The 19,537-nt window shown below is 36.7% G+C and overlaps 1 protein-coding gene across 1 annotated transcript in view; it reads left to right on the forward strand.

The window, feature by feature from the left end:
- Positions 1–19,537, forward strand: part of Dmd (dystrophin) — a 2,157,654-nt gene that overhangs the window by 1,564,452 nt on the left and 573,665 nt on the right. Inside the window, exon 55 of the mRNA XM_045140973.1 lies at positions 5,871–6,025. Within this exon, the coding sequence (XP_044996908.1) occupies positions 5,871–6,025 (155 nt within the window). The remainder of the gene's footprint in view (positions 1–5,870; positions 6,026–19,537) is intronic.

The raw sequence follows: 19,537 nt of genomic DNA on the forward strand, positions 1-19,537 counted from the left end.
TTAACCTTTGGTGGGTCATCAAGTACTCTGAGAGAAATCTGTCTTCTTTTGGGAATACTTGTAGTTCTCTCTGATCAACAACTAATTGTGGATGTTAACCACATGCTGGTCCTGGAAGTCATAGGTCAGCACCAAGAAAAAGAAGGAATAAAAAGATAGAAAATATAAAAGAGAAAGAGGGAGGGGGAGAGAGATAGAGAGAAACAGGAGAAGATTAAGGTTAGTCTTCATCATACCCTTCCTAGGGCCCTGTGGTTCAGGTGTTCCCTCTAAGGACCTGATGAAGGTTTAACCATTTAGTCTGTCTTTTAGATTTATTTCAGTTCACATTGTAAAGATTTATCCTGGAAATCATAGTAGATATTTTAAACAAAGGCAGTTTAATTCTGAGGTTCTATAGTTGCTGAAGGAGCTGAAAAATGCAACAGGAGATAGTGAAGCAATTCCAGCTTCTCCAATTTCAGGAAGAAAAGGAAGATTTATAATTCAAAAGCAAAGGCATCTGGGTGGGGGAGCTGGCTCAGCAGGTAAAAATACTTGCCATGTAAGCATGAGTGATGGGAAGTGCCTGATTTACCCTTAGTTCAATCCCAAGCACATAAACAGCTGGGTGTGGCCACAAATGCCTCCTACCACAGCCCTATGAAAAGTGGAGACTGGAGGATAGCTGAGTCTTGCTGGTCAGTAAATCTAGCCCCAAACAAAATACAAGCCAGCAGCAACAACAAAAAAATCCCAGCAGTTCCAGGTTCAGTGAGAGACTCTTCTCTCAAGGAAACTCACAGATGAGTGATAGAGTAGGATTCCTGACCTTCTCCTCTGGCATCTGCATGTGCTCACAGGTTACACACACACACACTCCTACACCTGGAAAGTCAGAGTTATCAAAACCCGGAAATAAGAGCCACCTATGTGGTGGCTATACAGCAGGTATGAGAACCATTTAGTAGGGAGGAATTGGCCATTGAGTAATGGAGATACAAAAGAGAGACTGTCCAAATGGTGAAAGCAGGGGACGAAGCCCATATTTCCTCCTCCTCTGCTCTTTGGTCTTGGTTTCTCATTGGCTGACCCAGCATCATCCCAGTAGCAAGAAGTCCTGGGAAATTCTGAAACACTATAGAGAGTAAGGGCAGGGAATAGACCTAAGCATTAATGAGCTCTTGAATTTAAGCTAACAGAATTCATATTTTATATGAATCTCTTAGTTCAAAAGCACAAACATAGTATCAAAGGCAGAATGATAAAAATCCAATACATAGAACTTTGTAAATGTGTAAATTCATTGAGATTCACTGACTTTGACATCGTGCAACATGCCTCATTCTTCATATATAGGTAGTTAGTCCTGTCCTATTTTTGCACAAAACAAAACCAGGGCTCACAAGGTTAATGACTTCCTTCAGATAAAACAACAAGACAGTGGATAAACAAGGCTTCTTGGGAAGGGGGCTTTTTGTTACTCCTTAAGGCTCTTATGGAAGCTTCTTTGAGATGCTCATTAAAAATTTCAAAGAGCTAGTTCACCTGGAATGATTTTCAGGTGAAGCTCTCAAACCATGTAAGAAACCTTCATAAACCATAAAATTTTAATTATAGGTCTGTGCACTCACTTTAATCTTCTAAGTTAAAAGGAGCCACTTATAGCTCTTGAATTTGTAGGCAGTCAGTCTATAAAACAGCAGGCCACTGGCTTTGCATTCAGTAGGGGTTCACACTGTGGTGAATATAGGGGTGATTCATTAAAAATCCATAGTAGTCACAGTAAACATAGTGATGAAAATGATGGCTAGATTTTATGTAATTATTTGAGTCTGCCAGGCAACTTTGTCTTTTACCTGTTTTTTTCCCTTCATGTTTTTTTCTCTAAATTAATCATACTCCCCATTTCAATGTAAGTTTTATTGATATTACTATTTAACAAAGAAAAATTGAAACACACAAGATAATACTTTGGCTATTTGTCACATAATTAATAAGCAATTTAGCTGAGTCAAACCCACAGGTTCCTTCCATAGGCAATACTTTGACCTGCTTATTTTCTTTTATCTTTTTAACTACATAGAGTCAATGTACATAAAGAATTCACACAAATAAAAACAATGGAAGAAGACAAACATTAAAATAGAAAGAAGTAAAACTCAAGGTTCTTGAACTTATTTTAGGTTATCTCATAGTCCACAAACTTTTTTCCATCTCATATAATGTATATAAATATCAAGTTCATATTTTGTCAGCATTAAAGTAGGTTGGAGTGTAAAATATTTCTTTCTTTATTGGAGACATAATCTTTGTGGAGTTTAATGTTTTATATTCCTCATGGAAAACATATACCCACAAAGTCAACTTTTTTTTTTTTATGTAAGCTAGCACTCACAACATTTTAAATTTCTTCACACACCATGATCACTGCACAAGCAATTCCCTGTAGGGTACAACATTGTAAATGGAATTCAGAAAGTCAAAAAGAGTGTATGTGAAGTCTATTGTATATGTGAATTTATACTCATTCTAAGGTCTAGAATTATCCCAGTAGTAAATTTCACAGTGGTAGGCAAATCTGGTCAAGGTCATAGATCCTTGTGTGAATGTCACTGGGCAAAGCCCTAGGTGGTCAACACATGATCATAGGAAGAAAAATTCCCCTTCTCTGGTGAGTGCCCTTTAGAAGAGAGAAAGCAAAGGTGTGATTGAGAATCTTCATGCATAGACAGAGGTCTTACTGTTGTCATTGTTAGCCAAATCAGTGTGAGTTTTTCATTTTTAACTGTGCATCTTCACAATATCTGGACACTACTCAGTGACTTTAGTATTCTGTCAAGATTTTCTGAAGTATAAAAATTCAAACTTTCATTGTTAATAAAATTTTAGAGAAAACATATGGCATGTTTATTATGGCTTTTCAGGTATATATCAAAAAACTCTGGTTTGGAACTACAGAGGTGGCTCAGAAGTTGAGAGCATTTTCTATGCAATATGAAGGTCTGAGAAAGCCGGAGAAAAAACTCATATGACCCATGGGACCCATATTAATAGTTGGGTGTGGCAAAACACATCTGTAACCACAGTATTATAGGGAAACAGTGATGGTTGGGGTGGTGCCACATGGGCACTGGTGCCTCACTTGGGTAAAGTAAGTGGTGTTCATTATGTATTCATTAAAACTTTTATATTCTATCTTCCTAACCATATCTGATGATAGTTCATCATCGGTATTTAACACCGAAGTTATTGACCTCAGCTTGGTGCATAATTTTGCTAACAATCAGAGAATCAATAGAAGATAGGAAACAAATTTTGTTTATAAAACACAAACACAGGCTGGAGAGATTGCTTAGTGGTTAAGTGCTTGCCTGTGAAGCCTAAGGACCCTGGTTCAAGGCTTGATTCCCCAAGACCCAGGTTAGCCAGATGCACAAGAGGGCGCACGCATCTGGAGTTCGTTTGCAGTGGCTGGAGGCCCTGGTGCGCCCAATCTCTCTCTCTCTCTATCTCTTTCTGCCTCTTTCTCTCTCTGTCTGTCGCTCTCAAATAAATAAATAAAGATATTTAAAAAAAACACAAACACTATCTGTGTCTAGAACAGACAAGCATTTCACAAGGATAGATTATAATTCCTTTGTGATAGCAACAACTAATGTTCTGTACCCCCAATAAAAACACTTCTCTGTTTTCAAAACAAAAGCTAGGTACATTGACTTTGGCTTCTTGGTTATCACTTGGTAATCTGTAACTATTTGCTGTATGCAATAAATGTTGTTATTTACTTGAGTCTAGAATAGAATGTTTTAGTTAAGTTAGAAATGCTGGCTCATATATAGATTACACATATTTGAGGGACACGTCTAATCAAACACAGTGAAGAATACTCAAAGTATTAATACTTAATTTCTATCATATACACACCTTTGTGACACAGAATATATAAAAAAATTAAGACCAAATGAATCTTCATTTCAGAAATACCAATTCTTGCAATTTCTTCTGTTCCCTTTCCACATCAAGACTGTATGTTCTTACCCAGGTAAAAAAAAAGTTTAGGCAAAAATGTGTTCTATTTCTCACACACACACATGCATGCACACATTTTTTTTTTCTGGTACTGGTATTGAATCAGGGTCTTGTACATGCTATGTAAGCACTCTCCAATTGAGCAACATCCCTTGTTGCAGTATTATTGTATTGTACATTCATTACTTATTAGACCACTGGGTTGATGTATCATGTTCTTTTAACATCCTCTCAGTAAATATTGAAAGTTTATTTTTACTATTTTTGTGAAAAATCATTATTTATTTTCAATATTTTGTTGGGATAAAGTACAAAAGGTAGTGTTACAGGGCCCATGAGAATATGCAATTGTATGTCATTTAGTATCTATTGCCAAGTTGTTCAAATAGATAAAATCGTCCACAAATAGTAAATGAATGTAAGAGTTTTAGTATGCTTCCCAGATTTAATATTTTAATTATTTTAATTAGTGTATCAGACAGCTTTTGGTTCGCTAAGATGAACTTCCAGACCAGGCATACTTATAGAGGATGGAATATTTAATGAAGCTTACAGATCCTGGGGAAGGTCCATAATGGCAGAAGAAAGGCCAAGGTCAGAGAGAAAAGCCACAAGCCAAAAGCCACACACCACACTTCAGGAACCCCACGTGGAACTAGGCACTTTGAATATCTTTAGATTGGAATCTCAAACCCACTGTCACACCTTACGATTGGCCAAATGACACCTTCTGAAGCCAGGTGGCTGCAGATCCAAACTACAAACTGGTCAAACACTGAATATGTCAGGGTTCATCTATTCAAATTACCACATTTTGTATCAAATTGTGTCTTCTTGATTCAATACATTTTATTAAATAAACATAAACTTTTTCTTTTTTAATAATATCATTTATACTTTTATTCTTTAAATTGCCTGTTCCTATTTCTATATGCATGTTACCAATGGCTTAACCCACCATATTGGATTTGCTACATCTTGTTTAAAAATATTTTATTTATTTATTTGAGGTAGAGAGAAACAGAAAGAGGGAGAGGCAGAGAGAGAGCGCGAGAGTGAGTATGGTGGGTGAGTGTGGTCACACCAGGGCCTTCTGCCACTGTTAATAACTCCAGACACATGTGTCATCCCATGAATATGGTTTGATTTGGATTCTGGAGAATGAACCCATGCCATCAGGGTTTGCAAGCAAGCACCATTAACCATTGAGCAATCTCTCTAGGCCTTGATATATATTAACAGTTTAGTATGATTTCAATATTTAGATACCTCCTACTTACAAAACTGCTTAATGGAAATTTAAGGTTAATATGTTTCCATATGCACCTATCATTGGTTCATTTCTTTCTTTGAAATGTGTTTACAAGGGCTAGAGAAACAGCATTATCCTTTTGTTGCTCAGCATTTTCTTTATGCAGGCTTTCTTTGATGCCAGTAGATGGCACTAATTACATAAAAAATTCAACAAGTTAATAAAGACTGGGAAAATTTATGAATTTTTTGTGTCCAAATTTTGTTATATATCACATACTTAGCAAATATATGGGTTTATTTTTATAGTTAACTTTGTGTTATGAAAAAAATAGCCTTGCCTTCTATGCAATTAATTGATTCTAAATTAAAGTACCTGAAACTGGTTATCCTTCACAATGCTGCAGTTGAGGTTTTGCAATGGAAAATAGGTTTACACTGTCATGATTGACTGAATCACATGATAGGTTAGGAACAATTATGTAGATAGGTTGTGGCTTGATGATTCAGATGCTACTTATGAAATATTTGAACCAACTCCATCTAGTGATTTCTGAGAGTAAAAAAAAAAAAATGACATTCATTTTCTTTCCCATAAACATCTATAGCAATTGGCCAAAGACCTCCGCCAGTGGCAGAGTAATGTTGATGTGGCAAATGACTTGGCAATGAAACTTCTCCAGGATTATTCAGCAGATGATACCAGAAAAGTGCACATGATAACTGAGAACATTAATGCTTCCTGGGGAAACATTCATAAAAGGTAAGAACTATGTTATATCTAAAGCTATTGCCAATGGTGAAATGAAATTATTTAGTCACAGTCACAAAGATAGTGATGGAAATGAGTGATTGAACAAAACAAAATACTAATTTGTAGCTAGAAGAGCCATTCATCAGTATGCTCTGAGAACTGCAACCAAAGAAATGTCTTTCTATCTCATCATAATACAGTTGCCCATCATTAATCTGACAAAAAATGTAACTTCACACTTCATAATGCACTTAAAGCTTCAGGTTGTGCCATTGTCAAACTTTCTGCCTCACAAACATTGGGAAAAATTCTATGCAGTGTTATGACTCACAACTTCATCCTCTTTAATTTATCTATGAAAAGTGAAATGGGGTTTAGTTATTTTTTTTTCATAACTATGATTATTACCTGAGAAGAACTATTAAGTAGAGGAAAGATTTTGGGTCAAAGTTTCAAGGACCTTGATCACTTGACTTTATTTGAGAAATACATGCTGAAGTAAAAGGGCTCCTGTCATGATTACCGGAAAGCAAAGAGGAAACAGGAGAAAGGGCCAGGGACAAAAAACACCTAAGTTTATGGGGGACACATAGGGCATGCCACCTATGACCTACCACTGCAACTAGGCCCCACCTCTGAAAGCTTCCACCCATTTCCAATAATGACAACTATTTTCTCCCAGTAATCCATGAGTGCTTGATCCATTGATGAGACTAGAGGATTTGTGATCCAATCACCTCTCAATTATTACATCCACTAGTTAGGGATCAAGTCTTCAGCATATGAATCTTTTGTCAAATATTTCATAGACATGCCATATATAAATTAATAGCTCCTAGATACACAATCTCCTCTCACGAGGTCCTGTTACCTTATCAATTCTTTAACTCTACTGTGCTTTTCTGACATTGTTGCTTATTCCAATTATTACAAAGCATAATTTACATAGCTATTTTGTGTTTATCTTACAAATTAGTCTAAAATCCATGAGGGTAGTGGTATTCTCTTTTCTTTGACATATTTCCTCATTCTAAAGCAGATAATACAATGGTGAGCTAGTGAATATTATCAGAATAATGTCTCTCTTAGCATAAATTGAACTTACCGTGTACATTATTAGGTTAAAGATTATTGGGCTATTATTTGGAATTATGGCAATTAACAGAATCAGAATAATACCCACAGAATGAGGAGGACAATGGTAGTGAAAGGTAAATCTCAGAGGATGACATAATTTACTAAAAAGTCACTTAGGTGCTCCTTTTTAATACAAATTTTATTTTATATTAATTACAGAAGCTTACTCTCTTTTATTCCGTCACCCCAGGTCCCATTAGCCTGTAGACCTCCTCAGTGGGGTTATGGTATTCACTGAAGGGTCTTGAAGTCATCAGTAACTCCCTGTGGAGTAGCAGGGGACCATGCCTCAGGATATTCATTAGATACTCTTTATTAGGAAAGATAAGCCATCATAAGGGGAAACAATAAAACAGATTTTAAACGAAGAGAGATATAAACCTTAATGCAAATAGGTTACTTAAATATGAAAATGAGGGGTTGGAGCAATGGTTTAGTGGTTAAGGCATTTTCCTACAAAGCCAAGGGACCAAGGTTCAATTCCCAAGGACCCATGTAAGGCAGCTACCAAAGGAGGCACATGCATCTGGAGTGCATTTTCAGTGGCTGGAGGCCCTGGCACGCCCATCCTTTCTCTCTATCTGCCCCTCTATCTATCTCTTAAATAAATAAATAAATAAATAAATAAATAAATAAATAAATAAAATGTTTAAAAAATAAATATGAAACTGAGCTAGTGATTAAGAATTGAAAATTTATGAATAGTTTAATTTTCACTGATGATCATAGAGCATAAAGCTGTCTAGACCTGAATTCTAAAAGGAATATAATAATACTTAGTGTAAATTTGAGGAGTTACATTTGGGATTATATCAAAAGGACTGTGATGGTGAAAGAAGAAACATTGATAGGTAACTGATATCTGGGGATGAGGAAGAAATCTAGTTCCTAGTCACTTCATGTGTCATGGTCTAAGGCATTCTTTTTGTTGTTGTTGTTGCTTGGTTTTTATTTATTTATTTATTTATTTATTTATTTATTTATTTATTTATTTATTTATATGAGAGCGACAGACACAGAGAGAAAGACAGATAGAGGGGGAGAGAGAGAGAGAATGGGCGCGCCAGGGCTTCCAGCCTCTGCAAACGAACTCCAGACGTGTGCGCCCCCTTGTGCATCTGGCTAACGTGGGACCTGGGGAACCGAGCCTCGAACCGGGGTCCTTAGGCTTCACAGGCAAGCGCTTAACCGCTAATCCATCTCTCCAGCCCTGTTGCTTGGTTTTTTGAGGTAGGGTCTCACTCTAGGCCAGGCTGACCTAGAATTCACTATGGAGTCTCAGGGTGGCCTCAAACTCACTAAAATCCTTTTACCTCTGCCACCTGAGTGCTGGGATTAAAGGCATGCGCCAACATTCCCGGCTAAGGCATTCTTTAGAAAACATGGATGCAATACGTATTCAGTTAAGTAAGTGCAGTTCAGTTTTGGTTAGAAATATCCATATGAGATAAAATGGTATCAGAAAGTCAATTGTTCGATCTCAGTGGGAAAAACAGGCTTCTTAAATAGAGAAGAGATTTCTCAGTCATAAGCCTTTGGAAAATCAGTTAAGATCAAATGTAGTGTTAATGTAGTGAATTTAGGGAATGTAATCTAGGAAGGAGCTAAGAAGAAAACTGATTCATGGTATAAAATTAAGGCTTTTGGGAGGCTATATTATATTATATATATGTAATATTATATAATATAAATAATAATATTATCTATATATTATATTGTATTTCTGGAGGCCTATATTATGCTGTCTTGCAGACACTTCTCTCTGTATGCTCATGCTCCTTGATATTCTAAACAAATGCTTCAGCTCTTTTGATCACATCTTTAGATTCTTCAGGGGAATGCCTTCCAGTTTATATTTGTAGGCCACAAGAGTACAATGCTGTCAACTAAGGAAGACTTGCCCAGTGAATAAAATAAATCAGAATTTTAGGTGCCAATTTATATTTGTAGGTAGCCCATACAGAATCTGCAGTTCATCAAGGTATTTTTGACTCATGCCAGTAAATTTCTTCCCTCTTCTTTTGTCACATTATGTACATGTTTTTTAAAATACATTTACTCATATATTTTCAGACCAATGATGGCTACCTGACCTTATTTTTTTTCTAGCTGATGAAGCTCCTTTGCGTTATAAACGTGTATGTAATATGGTTTCCTTTCCATTTTCATTTTCCACAGAAATTGAAATTGAATAGATCTAAAGCTAAGCTTATCTTTGCCTTTTCAAGGTTTTTCTCCAAATGCAACCAATTTCCCTTCCTATGGTTCCTACTAGTGAACATTAGAACAACCGATTGAGTTGCTCACCTTGGGAATCTCATAGTCATTTTTGACTCTTCCCTCTCATAGTTAAGCTATAGCAAGGCTACTTCAATCGTTTGCACATCTGGCCTTTAATCTATATCCCATCCCTCAGCTATGATGTCTCACCTAAATTACATATTTCACCTTAGAAGTTTCTCTTCTATTATTGCTACTTTCTAGTTCACTCTACATAGACTCTAGGATGATTTTTCCAAATGCATTAAATTCATGGAGTTTGCACGTTCCTCTCTTTTAAAGATATTGGTTGTTTACATGTCACTCATTTCAGTGCTAGTAATCAAAACTTAAAACCCTATGCATATTAGGCATATGCTCTAACATCCCAGCTCTTAGGCACTTCTTTTTGAACAATCTGTACTCACTTGTATGATTTTTTTTAATATTTTGTTTACTTATTTGAGAACAAGATAGAGAAAGAGGCAGATAGACAGAGAAGAAAGAATAGGCATTCCAGGATGTCTAGCCACTGAAAATTAGCTCTATTTGCATGCACTGCTTTGTGCATAGGAATTACATGGGTACTGGAAATTCAAACCTGTGTCCTAAGGCTTTGCAGGCAAGTACCTTAACTACCCAGCTGTCTGTCCAGCTCTCTTGTATGATTTTGCCTTGTCTTAAAACTCTAGTGTAATGTCTTACCCTCTTAGGATCATTCCCCACATCCCCTCACACACAATTAACAATTAGAAATTTTAGTTTCCTTTCAGCAATGTTCAGTATTATCTACATCTTTCTGGCCTGTCATATATTCTTACCTCTTCTTTGCCTAATTAAGCCCTGTTCATCATCTAGGCTCACTTTCAATGACAACTCCAGCCCTAAAATATCATGCTCTTTTTGTCTCCTATTATGTTTATTTCACTATACTGTTATCTTTAATAAGGTACTGGTATTTGGGGTGTTTTCTGGACTTTGTCTCCTATGAGAATATTAACTCTCTAAGGTATGCACAGTGGCTACTTGTCTATCATTATGTTACTTATTTCTTAGCTTAGCACACAGTAACTACTACAAAAAACATATTTTTAGTAAATAGGCAAATTAACAAGTAAATAAACAAGTAGAAAGACAACACATTTCAGCAGTTCTGCTATGGTAGTAACCAAATACCATAGAAAACCATATCTGTTAAATTTCATTTTTGTTTCATGTAAAAGAACACTTGAGGGCTGGAGAGATGATTTAGCAATTAGGGTGCTTGCCTGTGAAGCCAAAGAACCCAGGTTGTATTTGCCAGGATCCACATAAGCTAGATGCAGAAGGTGGTGGAAGTATCTGGAATTCATTTGCAGTGGCTAGGAGTCCTGGAGCACCCACTCTCTCCCTCTCTCTCTCTCTCTCTTTCTCTCTTTCTCTCCCTCCTTCTCTTCTCTGCCTATTTCTCCCTCAAATAAGTGAATAAAATATTTTTTTTATTTTTTAAAATTTTTTATTTATTTATTTGAGAGCGACAGACACAGAGAGAAAAACAGATGGAGAGAGAGAGAATGGGCGCGCCAGGGCTTCCAGCCTCTGCAAACAAACTCCAGACGCGTGTGCCCCCTTGTGCATCTGGCTAACGTGGGACGTGGGGAACCGAGCCTCGAACCGGGGTCCTTAGGCTTCACAGGCAAGTGCTTAACCACTAAGCCATTTCTCCAGCCCGAATAAAATATTTTTAAAAGAACACTTTAGCACACCAGATAGAAGTTTCTTGATATTACATAATAAAATGTTTAGAAATGGGCTAATTATGACATAAATTCAGTGTCAAGAAATGTATCATGCTGGAAATGTGCATATTCTTTATAAGATTTCACTCTGAACTGTATAAGGCAGCAGAAAAAAGAAAGTAAAGAAAGGACAGTTCATCAGGACAGTAACGACTTTCTCAGAAAATCTGGCCAAGTGCAATGCAATATGATCCCAACTTTTGCCTGCAGGATTAGGGTTGGGCCAATTAGAGGGCAGTAGACTACATGAACTTCCCAAAGAATTACCACTCAAGTCATGTAATGGTGGAGTAGTATTGTAACAATGGGCTATTTGGGCTGACAAAGTGCCTTGATCATTGGGGGTGATCCTTTGTTGACTAAACATGTTTTTTTTTTTTTTTTAATTATACTGGGTGTCCTCAGTTGGCCCCTCTGCCATAACCATTCCACCAAAAGCACTCCTCATTGGATGTATCAGTAATCACTATGGAGTCATAAATGCACTAGTCAGTTCCTTTGGGGAGGACAGTGCCTCACAGTATGCCATTCCACCATGTAACATTTATGTTATTTCTGTCCCCTTTTCTACAATGTTCTCTGAGCATAGGGAAACTTACTAGAAGTCTTCTTTTTTTTAAATATTTGTTCATTTTTATTTATTTATTTGAGAGCGACAGACACAGAGAGAAAGACAGATAGAGAGAGAAAGAGAGAATGGGTGCGCCAGGGCTTCCAGCCACTGCAAACGAACTCCAGACGCATGCGCCCCCTTGTGCATCTGGCTAACGTGGGACCTGGGGAACCGAGCCTCGAACCGGGGTCCTTAGGCTTCACAGGCAAGCGCTTAACCACTAAGCCATCTCTCCAGCCCACTAGAAGTCTTCTTTAGTGTTGAGCTCTCAGCAGCCTCTGATTTTATGTTTTATTGAGTTTTTCTTATTGTTTTTTGTTTGTTTGTTTTTTCAAGGTAGGCTCTTGCTCTAGCCAAGGTTGATCTGGAATTAACTATGTAGTCTCAATGTGGCCTCGAACTCACAGTGATCCTCCTATCCTTAGCTTCCCAAGTGCTGGGATTAAAGTCACGGACCACCATGCCCAGTGTTAATGAGTTTTGAGTCTCCTCAGTGTCTACCATCATTTCCCTGGAGAAGGTTTTGTGGCTAGTTGTGAGAACAGCAAATCATCCACTTCCTCTGTAATGTTTCCTGGGCCTTGTCAGGAGTAATAGAGATGACTCTTCTCATGCTAGACACTCAACTTTCTCTTACTGTCATTCTGATTACTCTTGGTTCTCCTCACAGAATTTGCTACTATCTTTAAAAAGTAGATCTCCAGGGTTGTAGAGATGGCTTAGCAATTAAGGCTGTTGCCTACAAAACCAAAAGACCCAGGTTTGATTCCCTAGTGCTCACTTAATGCCAGATGCAAAAAGTGGTGCATGTATATACAGTTCTTTTGTAACAGTTATACATCCTGGTGCCCATTTTCTCTCTCTCTCTCTCTCTCTCTCTCTCTCTCTCTCTCTCTCTCTCTCTCTCTCTCTTTCTCTCTATGTATCCATCTTACTTTCTGAAATAAATAAATAAAATATTTTTTAAGTAGTCCTATAACCAAGAGTGAGAGCACCAGTTATCAAAAGAGATAAAAATATACATTTAGAATATTTTTTATGGGCATTCCCTCTCCATTTAACTAAAGAACAATGGAAAATTCCCTCTAGCATCTACAGTCCTCCAAGTCATAGGCTTTGGACTTGGGTTTCCTCCCACCAAGTGGGCCTCATTAGTAGTTGATTATCTAATGGGGAGATAGCCTCCATCATAGTCCCTGCTTTATTTCTCAATGTTCTATGACTTAAGTTAGCGGTGTCTTCAGTAATACATCTTTATCATCTAGTTGTAGTGGGTAAAAAAGGACATTGACAATGGTTTGCATTGTTTTAGGATCCTCATGGGTCCCCCTGGCCAATATCCCACTGTGGGTAGTAACTCAATTCTGGCTCTGTTATTTACTAGCAATAGCCTAAGATTTTAGAGTTAAGTTTTCTTCTCCTCTGAAGAGCATTCTGTCCAAACTCTCTCCCTTTTTTTTCCCTCTGTGTCTGTTTTACTTTATCTATCTCTTCTCCTCTCTTCATCGCTCTCTGTTTTTTTTTTAATTTTTAAAAAGTTATATTGTTTTATTAGCTAATGATGAAGTAGGTTTCTATAATACTAAATCATGCCATCTTGCCATCTTTAATTTTGTGTATCTCCTTGCTCCCCACCTTCCATTTCCCTTGGACCCCTCAGGACCTTCCTGTATTCTGTCCCTCCAATTGCCGATCTACTATGCTGTCATCTAAACCCTCATGGCTTCTCTTCTCTCTTTATGCATCTATAGCATCCTAATCAGTACAACTGATGCTGACTACAACTAATAAACAAATCAAACTATTCCATGTTAAAATCTGACTGTCTGGGGACTGACTCTCTTCCAGCTTCCTCCATTTTATGTGTCAACCTCATAAGGTGTCTTCAGCAGTAGGGTCTTATCATTAACCTTTGGTGTGTCATCAAGTACTCTGACAGTAATCTTTCTTTTAGGATATTTTAAATTTTTATTTTTATTTATTTATTTGAGAGAGAGAGAGAGAGAGAGAGAGAGAGAGAGAGAGAGAGAGAGGGAGAGAAATGGGTTCACCAGGGCATCCAACCCCTTCAAACCAACTCCAGATGCATGTGCTACCTTGTACATCTGGCTAACATGGGTCCTGGAGAATCGAACCTGGGTCCTGTGGCAAATGCCTGAACTGCTAAGCCATCTCTCCAAACCTGGAGTGGATTTATGAACAAGATGAGAAAAGAGGGTCTAAATATATTCTTCTACATGTAGTTATCCAGCTTCTTCAGGACCACTTGTTGAAAATCCTGTCTTTTTTCCAGTGTCTGGTTTTAGCCTTTGTGGTAGTTTGAATGTATTTATCCATTGAATCAGGAGTTAAAATTAAACCTGAAACTATAGCTACCTGGCTTAAGGAGGTGTCACTGGGAATGGATTCTAGAGTCCAGCCCTAAGGTGTCACTGAGGACAGATCTGAATTCCAGCCCAATGGTGTTCAGTGCCATCTAAGCTCTGGGGTCCTGTTTGCTGCCAGTACATGCTTGCTGCTTTTTTGATGTTTGCTGGCTGCTGCTAGTTTCTTTCTCTGCTTGGATTTATGAATGGGAGCCAGCTTCCTCTGCCATTGATGGAAATTTCCCTGGATCTGTAACCTTGAACAAAATGCCTTCCTGCCCTAAAACTGTGTTTGTTTGGAGGCTAATCCCAACATTGTGAAGCTGCCCACTACTCTTTCTCTCTCTCCTATCTGCCTCTTTCTTTCTCTGTAATAAAAATAAATAAATAAATAAAAAGTACCTTAGGTGGCTGGAGAGATGGCTTTGTACTTAAGGTGCTAGCCTGAAAAGGCTAAGGATCCAGATTTGATACCCTAGTACCCACATATAGCCAGATGCAGTAGGTGGTGCATGTGTCTGGTGTTCATTTGCAGTGCCTAGAGGCCCTGAACCACCCATTCTCTTTCTCTCTTCTGTCTTCCTCATTCTCTCTCAAATAAATCAATAAATAAAATATCTTTTAAATACCTTACATGTTAGGAATCACACATTTACATTCAAACCACAAGAATCCACCTTTGGCCCCCATAGAATCATGATTTTGTTTTAATTTATATATCTATTTAGATTACTTATCTCTTCTGTTTTTTACTTTGGTATATTTGTCAAAGAATATATCCTTATGATTTGCACCATACATTTCATTGGTATCTATTTTAATGTCTCCTTGTTCATATTTAATCTCACAGATTAAGTTAGTCTCTCTTTGTTTTGTTCAATTTAGGTAGGTATTTATCAATCTTTAAAAAGAACCTTCTCATTTTCAGTTGTTTCCTTCATTTCTACTCATTGACCAAAGCCTTCATATGCATTGCTACATTATTCATTTGAGATCTCTCTGTTTTTGTGATATAAGCACTTTGAGTTGCAAACTTCCCTCTTAGGACTGCCTTTATTTTGTTTCATAGGTTTTAGTGTGGTGTAATTACATTTTCATTCACGTCTATGAATTTCTTTTATTTCTTTCTTTCTTTCTCCAGTGACCAGTTCATTGTTCAATATTGTGTTGCTCAATATCCAAGTTTGTATATTTTCTATAATTTCTCTTATTGATTTCTAGCTTTATTGCATTGTATTCAGATATTATGCAATGAGTTATATGGATTTTCCTAAATTTGTGGAGACTTGCTTTAAGTTGTAAAATATAATCTATTTTAGGGAAAGTTTCATGAGCTGCTACAAAGAATGTGTATTCTTCCATGTTGGGCTGGAGTGTTTTGTAGATGTCTATTAAGTCAATTTGATCTATGGTGTTGTTTAGCTCCATTGTTTCTCTATTTGTTCTCTCAGGTGATATTTCTCTTGACAGTTGTGAGGTATTAATGTCACCAACTATTATAGTGTTGGGATTTATGAATGATTTAATATATTCAATGTATGCTGTGCTTTACAAAATTTGGTGCACCTGTCATTGGTGTGTATATTAATGTTTAAGTTATAATATTTTCTTGTTGAATTATTAGTTTGATAATTATAAAATAGCCTTCTTTAACTGAATGGATTTCTTTGGGTTTTGAAGTCTATTTTTTCAGATATTAATATAGCCATACCTGCTTGTTTCTTGCTTCTATTTGATTGGAATATTTTTTCAATCCTTTCCCCCAAGGTGGGACCTATACTTAATGGTAATGTGGGCTTCTTAAAGGCTGAAAATGGAATAATCTTGTTTTCTTTTTTTTTTAAATTTTGTTTATTTTTATTTATTTATTTGAGAGCGACAGACGAAGAGAGAAAGGCAGAGAGAGAGAGAGAGAGACAGAATAAGCGTGCCGGGCCTCCACCCACTGCAAACGAACTCCAGATGCATGCGCCCCCTTGTGCATCTGGCTAACTGGGTCCTGGGGAATGGAGCCTCAAACCGAGGTCCTTAGGCTTCACAGGCAAGCGCTTAACCACTAAGCCATCTCTCCAGCCCAATAATCTTGTTTTCTGATCCACACTGCTAACCTGTACATTTGGATTAGGGAGTTGAGTCTATTGATATTCAGTTATATTGTACAATGTGAGTTAACCTTGTCATGTTGAACATTTTGTAGAGTTTGGTATTTCCTTGATCTTTTTTATTTTCAAATTTGTCCTAGTTTTGATTACTGTTTTCATTTTTTTCCCCCTTCTAATATCCTATTATATGTTTGTTCAATTCTTCAGTGTGGTATATTTCATCCAGTATTCTGTTTAGGGGTGAATTAGTGCTCATATTTTCATACAAATGGCTTTCATTGTAGAAAGTTTATCTCTTTCTATTATGAAGGATGATTTTTTTGCATTTAGTCATTTGTGTTGGCCTTTCATATTTGAAATACCATTCCAACACCTTATTGCTTTCAGGGTTTCCATTGAAAATTCTGATGTTATTTTATGGGCTTTCCTTTGTAAAGGATTTGCTGTTTTTCTCTTGTAGCTTTTAATACTTTCTCTTTGTTTAATGCATTTAGTGTCATAACTTTTATATAAAGTGGGGTATTTCTTTTCATGCCTATTTATTTGGTGTTCTGTGTATCTCTTGTGCCTAGATAGGCCTCACTTTCATAACGTTTGAGAAGTTTTATTCTACAATTTTATTAATGATATTTTCTTTGCCCTCAACCAGTAGTTCTTCCCCTCTTATATGCCCATGATTCAAACATTTAGTTTTTAAGGTGTCCCACAATACTTTCATGTTTTATTCATATATATATATATATATATATATATATATATATATATATATATAATTTTTTTTTTTCCATTTGAACTTGTCATTGATTTTGGCTTTCTGACCTATTTTTTCTGTCTTGACCTCAAGTCCTGGTATTCTGTCCTCCACTTGATCTATTCTGCTAGTAAGGCTTTCTTGGGAGCCTATTAATTGAGTTATTTCACTTTTGATTCCATTTGATTTTGTTTCAGCATCTAGTTCTCTTTATTGTGTTCCATTTTCCTTTCTTGGTTCAACTTTCTCATTGCATTTAGTTGATTGTCTGTGCTTTCTTGGAATTCATTCAGGCTTTTGCTAATGTCTTCTTTGAATTCATTCAGTTGTCTACTGAGTTTATTAGCTGATTCTCTTGCATTTCATCCAGTCCTTTGCTCATGTGCTTTTTCAATTTGTAGTGTAAGCTAATCATAATTGTCTTTTAGATTTTTTTTTTAATCTGTACTTTCCATTAAGTAGTTTTTTAGAGGTTTATACTATGGAACTTAGCATTCTTGGTGGGAATTTCTTGCCTTGGTTTCTTGTTTTGAGTTGGGGTTTGCCAATCCGGAGATTATCCCTTTGTTTTGCCTGAAATTCAGCAACATTTGCTCCACACTGGCCTGTGCTGAGCATCCTGATCTGTATTTCCCCAGGCTGCTTTTAGCAGGGTTTCTACATGTGGGTCTAGGCTGAGTGCAAAGGTGAGCCTGTGACATTGTTTGCAGGGGACCTGAGAACTCAACCGCCTGGTCTGCCTTGCTCAGAGTGGATGTGAGCAAGTGGCTATAAATGTCGGTGCTGGGCACATGTGAAAGAAAGGGCAAAACTGAGGGCCTATTCATCCCTATGTCTGGACTAGTGATTTGTTTGGGTGCAGAAAATGTCACCTTGAACCGGGGTAGACTAGTCTTCCTGGTTCCAAATTGGCATGGGCATGCAGTCTACATGGGGATCTGGGCTAGGCAGTGGGGTGAGTCCATAGTACTGAGCGGGGTACATAAGCCATATTCTTTACATTGCAATTCAATACTGTATGTTTGTTTGCTATGTGTGTTCATTGTGCAAATTAAACTATCCTCTGTTTTATTGTCAGCTTAACTTATTTTCCACTCTTACTAGCCTTATTGTGGAAAAATAAAGAGTAAAGCATTATTTATGTGATATTGTATTTGTCTAATATCTTGCCCAACAGAACCGAGAGGTGAAGTAAAATCATCAACCTCTATAACTGGGCTGTCTAATGATGTTGCCACCATCCACAAGGGTCTATTTAAGTTTAATTATAATCTAACATAATGTGAAATTCAATTTATCATTAGCCATCTTTCAAATGCTTAAGAGCCACATGTAAGTAACAGTTTCCTGATTGGATAGTGTACAATATTTCTACCATCACAGAAAGCTTTATTTACAGCCTTACTTTGCTCTTCCCTTATATTTTCCAAAGCAGTTTAGAGTACTTTCTCTAGTAATTATATATGGCTATGACAAACAGAACTACTGCCACATTTTAAAAATATGAAATATTTCCTTTAAAAAGTGGTGCATACTTTTTCATTTTCTTGTTTCTGCCTCATTTCTTATATTTATCTATTTTCCATTATTTGCATTTTAAACTCTAGAAAACTATTATTGTTGGGTGGGACTTCCATATTTGTAGTCAATCATAATATAGCCTCACTTAAAAAAAGAGAAGCTTGGTAATTTGATATTTGGATTATGGAAAAAATATGTCACATCTTTGAATTTTTTTCTGGGGAAAGTATATTAATTACATAATTTTTTTCCAATTCATGTTAGAAATTCTTTTACTTCTGAAAAGTAATCTATATCTTGTGTTGAAACTGATAATCATATGGATAAATATATATACAATATTCATGTATTTGGAAGCTGATCTGAAGCAAAAAAATCTGCACTTCAACTTTAAATTGTTTAATGTTAAGTAAGATAAATATAAGTTGGAAGAACTTTACCTTAATATCATGCAATGGTAGGTTATAATTTCAAGATAGAAATATAATCACAAAAGTAAACTAATGTTTACTTTAGAATCTCAGATCAGAAGTTAGCTTGCCTATGTAGGAAAATGTTTTGTTTTCCTGATAATGCATAATGCTAACATCTAAAGTCAGATTTGAACATCTGCAACTTCATTTCTTTTACTTCAACTTCTGCGAATAGAGATGAATTTGTGAATTGGATGATGTTAGATGTGACATTTACAATTTATTCTGAAAAGCCTATAAAGATGACATGTCAGGGCTGTAGAGATGGCTTAGTGGTTAAGCTCTGGCCTGTGAAGCCTAAGGACGCTGGTTTGAGGCTCAATTCCCCAAGACCCACGTTAACCAGATGCACAAGGGGGGCGCAGGCATATGGAGTTCCTTGCAGTGTCTGGAGGCCCCGGCACTCTCTCTCTCTCTATCTATCTATCTCTATCTGCCTCTTTCTCTCTCTGTCTGTCACTTTCAAATAAATGAATAGAAATATTAAAAAAATCTTTTAAAAACAATGATATGTTAAAGAC

This window comes from Jaculus jaculus, chromosome X (genome assembly GCF_020740685.1).
Source record: "Jaculus jaculus isolate mJacJac1 chromosome X, mJacJac1.mat.Y.cur, whole genome shotgun sequence".
NCBI lineage: Eukaryota > Metazoa > Chordata > Mammalia > Rodentia > Dipodidae > Jaculus > Jaculus jaculus.